At 35.1% G+C, this 12,132-nt stretch overlaps 1 protein-coding gene across 1 annotated transcript in view; it reads left to right on the forward strand.

The window, feature by feature from the left end:
• The window catches only part of eps8l2 (EPS8 like 2), a 247,269-nt gene that overhangs the window by 179,871 nt on the left and 55,266 nt on the right, over nucleotides 1-12,132 (forward strand). Inside the window, exon 6 of the mRNA XM_051922048.1 lies at nucleotides 10,601-10,665. Coding sequence (XP_051778008.1) covers nucleotides 10,601-10,665 — 65 coding nt within the window. The remainder of the gene's footprint in view (nucleotides 1-10,600; nucleotides 10,666-12,132) is intronic.

Here is a 12,132-nt window from a genome sequence, read left to right on the forward strand (position 1 = left end):
GATAATTAGACTAGACCCCAGATCATAACTAGGTATACTCACCCATATTCCTACATAGAAGATGCATTTTGAGTCACCAGTTAATTTGTACTGCAGGTCTTAAGGGTATGGAAGGAAACAAGAAAACCCAGGTTAACACAGGGAGAACACCAAATATCCAGACAGAGTTCATTAGTAACATCCTGACACCTGCACTTGTGGGACAGCAGAATAAACCAATACACCACTGTGCCGTCCTGCACATATCTTTTTTTTTTTTGGTAGAACGATCTACTGAAACATTGTAGTGCCAGCATCAGTTAAAAGATAAGTTCAGTGTTTTTCTACTTTGTTATCTTTTGGCAATCATGACATACATTAGTTCACTACAGAAAATTGTATTCTTAAGTGCAGTAGTTTTTATAAATGTAAAAATACTGTCCCTGTTCTTGTGGTTTAAAATGCTGTCTGTGAAGCACCAGACCAAACAGCTGTTTTAGTACTTACTTTATGTGCTTTTTCAAGCCAAGAATTTTCTTGAGTATCAATCCTTTTGTTGTGATTGAACACATATTTTAAAATGGACTATCCACATCATTTTTGTGAACAAAAAAATTGTGTGGGATTCTGTTATTTTTCATGACGTTTGTTAGTGCTCCTCTTCTTATTTCTTGTCTCCCTTTGCAGCAACCTTTCAACCACTTATCACCTCACACAATGTGTGGTTTCTTGTAGTTTGTTTTGTTAATTCTATCATTGTCATTGATTTTAAAAATGATTCAAATACATATGGTTAGTGCCACAAGGATCATGAGAGGATGAGGTTCCTAATCCATCCAATCCATTTGCCCCAGTACGATTCTTTTTAAAAACAAATTTGTATATATGGATATATGTTATTAATGCTTTCACATTATAAAATTTCACATAATTAAAATTAACAGAATGTAAATTGCTGTTTAGTGTAATGCACCAGTTTTCCTAGGGAACAATGGACTTAGATATTGATCACAACTCCTGAAGTGTTCAAGTTCAACTCACCTATTGTTGAGCTCATTGGTTTAACATCTGCCTTTGTATTTTTGTGTTTTATTGGTGATATCATACATCCACTTTGGTGCAGTTTTACTGCCAACAGTGCAGTATATGGTGTATTTAGTGTTTTGTGTTGTTTTTTTCTTTATGTGTGAGCGCATGCTTGTGCATGTTTGACTGATGCAAACTGAATATTTTGGGGTTTGTTAACTATCAGTGCTAACATATGGAGTTGCATGGTGTATGATGGCATTCAGTTTGTTCTACTCTGTTGCATATGCACTGTGAGGCATATGTTGTGATGTGAAAATAATTTGCCTTTTCCTGTAATGACACAAACCTAATACTCCACTCCTAAATTTATTCTGGTGCCAAGTCTGGTTTAGGTGAAGATTTTCTTTAGAATTTAGACAAATAAATTTTATAGGCACTTGCACACACACACACACACACACACACACACTTTTCCATCCATATTTATACTGACACTAATCTGAAATCACAAATTCAGAAAACTTGCATGTTATTGGAAATATGGGTGAAAACTCCATGTTTACTAAGAAAGAATATGCAAACTCCACACAGACAATAAATTGCATCAGATCCAAACTCAGGATGCTAGATCTGTGAAACACCAGGAGCACTATACTGCTAGTTTCCATAACAGCTAAGCATCTATGCAATATTCAGTTCAGTTGTAAAGGACACTACTACTATTACTGTATGGCTTTATTTTTGCCATGTAACACAGCTTTAGACACTTTTGTGGTTCATGCTGTTTTACCTCTTTATCAGTCAGTCAGTGATTGTCCAACCTGCTATATCCTAACTACAGGGTCATGGGGGTCTGCTGGAGCCAATCCCAGCCAGCACAGGGTGCAAGACAGCAACAAACCCCGGGCAGGGTGCCAGTCCACCGCAGGGCACACACCCACACCAAGCACACACTAGGGACAAGCGAGAAATTTTGACACATTATCCCAAAGAATCATAACTCTGGGACACTCCCAGAACATGTTTAGAAATGTACCTAGGGACTTAAAAGAACAAACGGAGCATAGAGGGTCAGCTGATAAACCATAGCAAAATGTCTGTGGGGTGTTATGCAAATGGTGTATAAATTTGAGTATGTTGGTAATTGGGGTTCACAGATGCTAAGGTAAATAAATAAATTTACTTTGAAAGCAATTTTGAAAATATTAAAATAATAATGTTTTTATTAGTCATCATTATAGTTTGATGGTTAACACTGGGCTCAAATCTCAGTCTGATCACTGTCTGTGGAGTTTGGACATTCTGTATATGTTCATGTTAATATATATATATATATATATATATATATATATATATATATATATATATATATATATATAATATAATACTAGGGGGCTTCGCTCGCCAACCCCCATGTTTGGTTTTCCGGATACACACTTTTAAGATTTTTTTTTCTTTGAATTGTTGTTATTTCATTAGTTTCACTTTTATTTCACAACTTCTGTAAAAACAATATTTGTAATCTTGCGAGTCCCAATATGCTGAATCTTTTTAATGAGGTCAGGACAGGTTTCTTGTTTAGAATTTCAGCACAGACAAAACGATCTGCAGTATATCATCAGCAGTTAATAATTTTTTTTACAAAGTAAAAGTATTTTCCTCTGGCAGTTCCAAAAGTACATGGGTAACCAATGATTTGCTTATGGCAGCAGACTCTGGACAAGCCAGCATATTAATTCTGTTAGACCTCAGAGCAGCATTTGACACTGTCAGACATGACATTCTACTGTCCAGAATGGAGAGCATGCTGGGTATCTCTGGCACTGCCCTCCAGTGGTTCAAGTCCTATCTGACTGATAGGCAAGAGTTTGTTAGTCTTGGCAACAGCAGATCCAGCTCAGCGCCAGTCACACAAGGAGTCCCTCAAGGCTCTGTCCTCGGTCCTCTGCTTTTCTGTATTTACGTGCTTCCCCTTGGCCATATTATTCGTAGCTATGGACTGGGTTATCATTTTAATGCAGATGATACTCAGCTCTACTTCAATGTTAAAAGTGGAACTTCATCAGAGCTTTCTCAGCTCACAACCTGCCTTAGTGAAATTAAAACCTGGATGGAGCAGAACTCTTTAAAATTGCAATAAAACTGAATTCCTGCAAATTGGGACTAAAATGCAACTTAATAAAATGAGCTCCTTCTCAGTCTATCTTGGCGGTGATCTCATCAGACCTGCCTCTACTATAAAAAATCTTGGTGTCATTTTTGATTCCTCCCTCTCTTATTCCGCCCACATAAATCACATTAAGAAACTTTCTTACTTTCACCTCCGTAGCATATCCCGTGTTCGCTCCTTCCTCTCCTTCTCTAATGCTGAGAAACTTGTCCATGCTTTTATCACATCCCGCATCGATTATTACAATTCCCTACTGGCAGGTGCCCCTTCTAATCTTATATCACAGCTCCAGCTTATTCAAAACTCAGCTGCAAGAGTCCTTACTCGAACCAGCAGCAGCGAGCACATCATGCCCATCTTGCTCTGTCTTCACTGGCTCCCTGTGTCTTACAGAATCGAATGTAAAATCCTACTAATAACCTACAAAGCCTTAAATAACCTCGCGCCAAACTACATCAGTGACCTACTCCATCACTATGTGCCTGCCCGCCCACTAAGGTCCTCTGATTCTGGCAATCTTGTTGTACCCCACACTAATCTACACTCCATGGGTGACTGGGCCTTCAGCTGTATAAAGCCCAGACTCTGGAATGACCTTCCGAAATTAATCAGGTCAGCTGACTCCATGAATTGTTTTAAAAAACAACTCAAAACTCATCTGTTCAGGAAGGCTTTTAGCTCTACTTGACTTTATTACCCTTCTCTCAGTTTACTTCTCTGTCAAGATGCTAATATAACCTGTGTGTGTGTGCTAGACCATCAATTATGTTGTTTTTTTTTTCAGAATTCACTGTCTTAATCTTCTTTATTTATTTATGTGGTTTGTACAACGCTATATACTGTATACCCTGCCGTTCTTTATTATATTCTGTAAGTGCCTTGAGCATGGGAAAGGCACTATATAAATAAAATATATTATTATTATTGTTATTATTATTATTATGGGGTTACCAAGGTGATACTCCAGCTTTTGTCTAGGTTTTTGTACAAGGACTAGACAGAACATTTTTGACTCCTGGGGTAAATTTAGCTTTTTAAATAAGCAGACAGATAAATATATATACGCTAACAAAGTAATCAATAAATGCATGTGCGATAAACTCCGTTTTTGAAATTCTCAAGATTCTTTATTTGTCACATGCATAGATAGTTATACAGGACAACACACAGTGAAATGCATCCTGATCCGCTTATCAAAAACAGTGCAAAGTTAGAAGAATATCAGTTAGATTAACAAAAAGTCATAGATTGAAAGATAACAGTATAGTAGAACATAATAAATAAGTAAAATTATGTGAATAAAGTAGAATTAAGTGTTAAGGTGCAATAGTGTAGTAATTATTGTGCAAAACCAAAGTTAGTCTGGTGCGTAGTTAAATGAGGCAGTTTGTTTGTTTGCGCTACTGCGATATTTACTTTCTTTTTTTATATTTTCTAATTTTCCTACTTTGATATCCTTTAACTTTCTCCACATGTGTATAGCACGATTTTTTTTTTTGAGCCTTTCTAATTTCACTGGTTTCATAGTCTCTAACCTGCTCTGCATGTGTTTTGCGCCAACGTTTGTAAACGTCTTTATGAAGTTCTACTTTGTCATTTTACTCATTGTCTTTTAATTCTGAGCCGTACAATATAGTACATAGAACAGAATAAATCCTCAATACAGTATAAAAATAAAAATTCTAGAAGTACGGAGTAGAATTTCACATTAGATGATATCACATAATATGATTTGGATTTTTTTTAAGTCCTGGAGACCTCATTCATCAAGCTGCCTCCCCCATTTTGCCATTCTACATCTGAAATAGCACTAATCCGATGAAAGGACCCCTCATTCCCACGTCCCCATTCATCAGGGATGACTTTACCTTAGGCAGGCAATCTACAATTTAAAGAGATTGTTATTTTCTTGTGAACTGTTACATATGCATTATTTTCACTTTTACTTTAAACATTTTTGTAAAAGCAATACTTGTCCTTTATTTTCGGCCACGTGCGTGGTTACATCTCTTTCTTCCCAGACGTATAATACTGCTCATGTTGTGAAGAGTGTTGCGGTTGAACGTATGCTAAGGATATGCCTTTGGATCATTTGCTGCCTTTTTGCTGCTTGCTAGCTGCCTCTTCTGCCTGTTGCATGTCGTTGTTTTAAGAGCTGGGAACACATGATGCATGCTTGCCAAAAGCAATCCAACAACTGCTAGCTTAGAGGTCTTTTGACTTGTTTTAAATGATGGCTCACTGCCTGGTCTTGTGTGATGTTGTAAAAGCAGTACCTGTCTTTTATTTCTGGCCCCGGGCGTGGTTGAATTCTTTCTTGCAGGATGTATAACGCTGCTCGCGTTCGGTTGGGGTAGCTGCTGTTGCGCTGCCCTTCGATCTTTTTAAAGCCTGTACAGCCGCTGTCCTTTTTGCTATGGCCCTGGAACAATCTCTTGGCACCAAGTCCCATGTTTACGGTCTTTCGAGATTATCACGTATCGTAGCCTTGCATTTGCTTTCCATTCCAGAATTTTCTTTTATATATGGAGAGATATATTTGGTTAAACTGCCAGAAATCTCAGATATAGCTCAGTATAATTGAGGATGTTCTATGACACACTGGCACTGTACTACCTGACAAGACTTATTCCCATGTACAGTTAATTGAATAAAAATGTTGATGAACAGATGTCTTATTGTATCAGAATTTAATATTACACAACCCTGCATAAGAGCAAGCTATTTCTAATCTATCATTTTTACCCCTAAAATTGTAAGTGCCAACACAACAATAGGTTTCATACCCATAGTTCTTGGCAAAATTGGAAATTAAGGTTAAAGCTATCTAATGTAATAATGTACTACATTAATTTAAGACTATAAAATGTCACTAAAAGTTCAGAAGCAATGTCTCTTTGACCAAATAGTGAACTTTGTGGAATGCCAAAGGTCTCAATCATGAATTAAAGAAAAAGTATTCTCTCACCTAACAGGCCTAAACACCAAGATAGCATTTTTGCAGGAGACTCACTTAATAACGAAGGATCTGTTTTGGTTGCAAAGAGATTGGAGCCAAATATTTGACTCCAGCTATGTAAAGAAAACTAGAGATGTGGGAATCCTAATACACAGAACAATTTAATTTGTAGTATCTGATCCTGAAGGGTGATATGTCATGGTGATGGGCAATTTATTTAATTGTAAAATGATGTTGATAAATATCTACGCAGCCAATGTGTATGATTGAGGCCTTATTATCCAAAATGTATTTGCATCTATTCCTAATGTGAACAATCATAAAATGATAATGGCCGGAGACTTTAATTGTGCTTTAAATCCAGACCTGGATAGGACTTTAGCTACAGTGGTGATAACATCTAACACAGCGAAAACACTTACACAGTTTGTAATTGATCATATCTTATCAGACCCATGGAGATTTCTAAATCCAAACTTAAGAGCATATTCCTTCTTTTCATCAGTACATCATTGGTACTCAAGAACTGATTGTTTCTTTATACATCACAATTTCTTGCCCATGATCAAATCTTGCAAGTACGACACTATTGTTATCTCTGACCATGGCTGTCTGATCATGGAGCTCAAATCACTATGTTACACACTCATCTTGCACCTGTCATCTTAACCCCCTGTTATTAGTTGACGAGAACTGTACAGAATTTATATCAAAGCAAATTTATTATTTTTTTAGAGACAAATGCATCCTCTGAGGTCTCTACAGGAATACTCTGGGAATTATTATTTCATATTTCTCCCACAAAAATAAACTGGAAACCAAGAGTGTGTCTAAGTTAATCAGTGAAATTATTAGAATAGATCAAGAACACGCAAGGTCTCCAAATGAGGCACTCACAAAAAGGACAGGCTTTGCAATCAGAAATCAACCTCTTGACAACAAAAGAAATGGAACATCTTGTTTTTAAATTGCTACATCATTACTATGAACACGGAGAGAAGGCTAATGAGATCTTTGCTCAACCGTAATCAGTAATTACCAATATAGACAGAAGAAAAAATCATTGACCATAATAATATAATGCATCCATTTACAGAGTACTATAAGTCCTTACATTTACTCAGTTTAAAGAAAACAAGACACAATCTAATGTATTTTTGATGCATTACAGATACCTCAGCTAGAAACTCTAAGTGCAGAGGAACTGGGTAAACCTGTTAGTAAATTACTAGATGCTATAAACTCACTTCAGAGTGGGAAAGCAGCAGGCCCTGATGGCTAACCGGCTGAATTTTATAAAAAAATTTTCAATTAAATTAGCTCCCCTATTACTAGCGACATTTGTAGAAGCCAGAGACAATAAAATTCTACCTCAAACTTTTCGCCAAGCATTAATTATTGTGTTTCTTAAGAAAAATAAGGACTTATTACATTGTGCATCATACAGATCTGTCTTACTTCTGAATAACAATGATAAGATACTGTCTAAAGTTCTAGCTTGAAGGACTGAGAACATAATTCTTTCGGTAATATCACATGACCAAACCGGATTTATTAAAGGCAGATACTTAGATTCTAATCTTCAATGCCTGTTTAATGTAATGTATTCCTAAAGTCTAACACCCCAGAGATCTTATTATCTTTTAATGCAGAAAAAGCATTTGATGTGGTTGAATGGGACTACCTATTTACCAGACTGCACAAATTTGGGTTTGAACCCAAATATATACATGGATCTAACTACTGTATGCCAGTGCAGAAGCTTCAGTTTGTTATAACAACATTATCTTAGACTACTTCAGACTAGAACATGGTACTAGACTAGAATACTCCCTGTTCCTACTGCTCTTTGCAATCGCCATTGAACCATTGGCTGTTCACTTTCTAAATGCATCTGAGATAAAGGGGATTATCAGAGGACTTGAACAGAAAATATCACTACATGCAGATAATATGGTACCATATATATCAGACCCACAATATTCTGTGCCTTCAGTCCTAACAGCACTACCAGAATTTCAAAAGAAATCTGGACTCAAAATTAATTTGAATGAAAGTGTGCTTTTTCCAGTGAAATCTCTAGCACACAACATTAGATTAGACACCTTCAGTTTTATCATTGCAGATCAGTTTAAATATCTAGGGGTAAACATCACAAGTAAATATAAAGCTCTTTTTCAATAAACTTTTGCTGACTGCATGGAATAAACATAAACAAAACATGCATAGCTGGTCTACCCTCCATCTCAGTTTAACAGGTAGAATTAGCACTGTCAAGGTGAACATCCTTCCCAAGCTTTTTTTTCCAAAGCATCCCCATATAGATTAACAAATCAGTTTTTAAGAAATTAGATTCAGTCATAACCTCATTTATTTGGAATTCGAAACATTCATGCATCCAAAGGGTGACACTACAACAACCTAAAGCAGAATGTGGCATGGCACTACCTAACTTTCAGTTTTATTGCTGGGCGGCAAAGTTACAATCTATAAAAACCTGGACATTAACGCAAATAGATTAATACACACAAGCTTGGTCCGTAATAGGAATAAAATCCTGTAGTACTTCTTCATATTCCTTGCTTTGTACCCCAGTAAATACAAGTTATCATCAATATACTAACAGCCCAATTGTCCTTTATTCAAATGTAGGAAACATTGAAAGTTTTATCTGTTGCACCTCTACATGATAACAACCTTTTTCCATCCTCTCAGACTTACACAGTTTTTAATGTTTGGAAAATGTACCGGATTAAATCATTTAGAGATTTGTATATAGATAATGTCTTTGCATCCTACAAACAATTACACTTCAAATTTAACTTCCCATCAATACAATTTTTACAGTACTTTCAAATTGGAAACTTTGCTAAACAGAATCTGCCCAATTTTCCACACCTCCCACCTATTTCTATTCCAGAAGAAACATTGATCATTCTTGAAGACTCAGACAGCATTTCTCTAATATATAAAAAAGTCCCTTCCTTTCAAAGATCCCAGAGTACAACGAGAAAAGGATCTCTTACTCAACATTTCAGAAAAGAAGTGGAAGGCAGCCATACACAGAATTCACTCTAGCTCCATATGCCCAAAGCATACAATTATTCAACTTAAAATCTTTTATTAAGCACATTTGTCTCATTTAAAATTGTCCAAAATTTTTCCAGGGCAAGATCCAACCTGTAAACATTGTAATCAAGCTCCCGCCTCACTGGGCCACTGTTTTAGGCATTTACCAAATTAACATCATTCTGGACCAAATTCTTTAAATGCCTTGGTGTCACAATCACTCCTAATCCATTAACAGCTTTGTCTGGTGAACTCCTGGATGGGCTTAAGGTAGGGAAGGACAAACAAACTGTAATTGCCTTTACTTCACTACTAGCACATAGACTTATCTTGCTCAAATGGAAGAATCCTAGCCTACCTCTTTTAAGTCTCTTTTAACTGATGTTATATATTATCTGAAAAAAACAAATTCTTACTTAGAGGACCTGTTCAAAACTTTTTTCAAACTTGGCAAGATCTAATCAATAACATTTTAGAATAAGCATTTATATTGGAGAGAAGGATTCTCTTCCCTCTTTTATACTCTTAAAGTTTTACTCTGGCTGTTGACTTTCCTCTCTTTCTCTTTGGTGGGGGTTGAATTTATTTCTGTTAAACTTGATTCGATTGTATGTAATATTTGCTTTTAATAAAATAAAAAAATAATAATGTAGAATAAAAGAAGTGTATACTTGTTTGAGAATCATGTCTCACCTCACTAGACTAGGGTATGCGACACTAATGTAATGAGTCTTCAAACAAGATTTAAAGCTGAAACTCAAGTAGCAGGAAGATCGTTCCACAGCTTCAGGGCACTGTAACTAAAAGCTCGACTTCACACTGTTATTTTATTAATCCTTGGAATAATAAGTAGGCCGGCATCTTAAAGTTTGCTCTGTTTTGTAAGTAATGATAAGTTCATTTAAGTAAGTGGAGCCTTGGCCATTTAAGACTTAATATATTAAAGGAAATAATTTAGAAAAACTTCCCAGAAGAGATCATACATTTTTAGTGGACTAAAAAGTATGAGACTTGACAAATTTGTATTCATAGACTTGAAATAATTAAACAAATGAATTACAAGAATATTTATTATAAATAAGACGTTCAGCCAAGACAAACAGTTAAGCCTGAGAGCACATTAAAAATAAATCTCCTCTAAATGTTTGGTGTTATCATTTACCACTTAAAATTAGTGTTCTGATTGTCAGGATGCAGGAGTACAAATTTATTCAGCTGCCTTAATAGAATATTCCATGTTATAAAATATTTTCATTATCTCCTGTAATGGTTGTCTAGCATACAGCTGGACTACAGTATTTTTCTTGCCTAAGGACATAGGTGCCTTTGATTTGCTAGTTTACTTCCTTCCTTCCTTCTTTCATTCATTCATTCATTTATCGTTGTTTCTACAGAGCAGCGGAAGAAGTATTCCAACTCCAATGTAATCATGCAGGAGACATCACAGTACCATGTTGAGGTAATAACCAGGGTCACAACATATTTGTGTGCTTTGAACTTTTCAGAAATACTACATGTACCTTATAGGGTTTTGGTGCCTGAAACTTAAATGTAACTAATATATACAGGCTTGCTGTGTTCTCATTATAATGATGTAATCATAATTTTTTACTGTCTTCTTGATATGCTTGTTCTAAAATCATCACACCATGATAATTAGCAGTTGCCAATGCAGTTGACTAGGTTAGCAATGCAAAACATTAAGTATGAAGATCAGCTCACATGTCACGTAACAGAACACTGAGGTTTCTTAGGTTGTAAGAGTGAACAAGGGAATTAAGTACTGTACAGGATGAAATCAGTTTTGTTGATTAACTAGCAATGTTAATCAAATAGGTTCACATATTTGTACACCCTGAGAAAGCATCTTACTATGATTTTTCATCTGAGAAGCAAAATCCCATTCAGACAGCTTCTTGAAGTGTAACTTCTTCTTTATTACCAAAACTAAATATTTAAGAATTAAAACAAGTTGGGAGATGGAAGATGAACAATTTAATTAAAAAAGGCATTATTATGACCTGAATGTTGACTGGAATAGTCAATGATGCTAATTTTGAATTGCAGTATAATAACAATGCATTGTCTCTACTCTTTTCATTACCTTCATATGTGCATTTTTGTCTTTACTCATGTTAAGCAGTAAAACGTTTTACCACTAAAGACAGACACTTCAGTCCACCAAAGTTACTGTATACCTGTGTATGGGATCTGTTTATTTTTAAATGCAGTCTAATATAATAATAATAATAATAATTCATTACATTTATATAGCGCTTTTCTCAGTACTCAAAGCGCTATCCACACAGATGTCCAAGCTTATACATTTTCTCAATATAAATACAGAATAAAACCTCTGTGTTAAAAAGATAATCACTGATAGCTTTCTTTTAATGATTTTGCTACAAATCTTCCTTCAGTGCCACACCACAAACTTATATATATATATCTTTTCTCACAATGTAACTTTTAACAACATCCAGAACATGTTTTATTAATGTTACATCATCAAAATTTTGCTAATTATCTTTATTTAATGCCACCAGTGAAAATCATTAATGTTTCCTTTGCTTTCATGCCACATGTATACACTCTATGCCATTTCTTTTAATTCTACCATTGAAATGTCAAATATGAATTATTCTTTTAATGCTATTTTATCCATTACTTTAGTATTCCTTTTATTTTTGTGATCATAGATAAGGATGACAATTACATTAGCAAAATGGCTTACTACATTAATTTATTCTTAAATTAATTAATTAATTTATTTATTCTTAAATTATTAATAATTTATTTATTATTAAATTATTATTAATTTACATTGTTTGTGCACATCTGTTCTTGTCCAGTTGCATGTTGTAGATTTATGGCCATAGTAACTTTAATCTCTTGGAAGTCAAAGTATTTTTTTGGTGCATTTTGT

The sequence above is a fragment of the Erpetoichthys calabaricus genome, chromosome 2 (assembly GCF_900747795.2).
Source record: "Erpetoichthys calabaricus chromosome 2, fErpCal1.3, whole genome shotgun sequence".
NCBI lineage: Eukaryota > Metazoa > Chordata > Cladistia > Polypteriformes > Polypteridae > Erpetoichthys > Erpetoichthys calabaricus.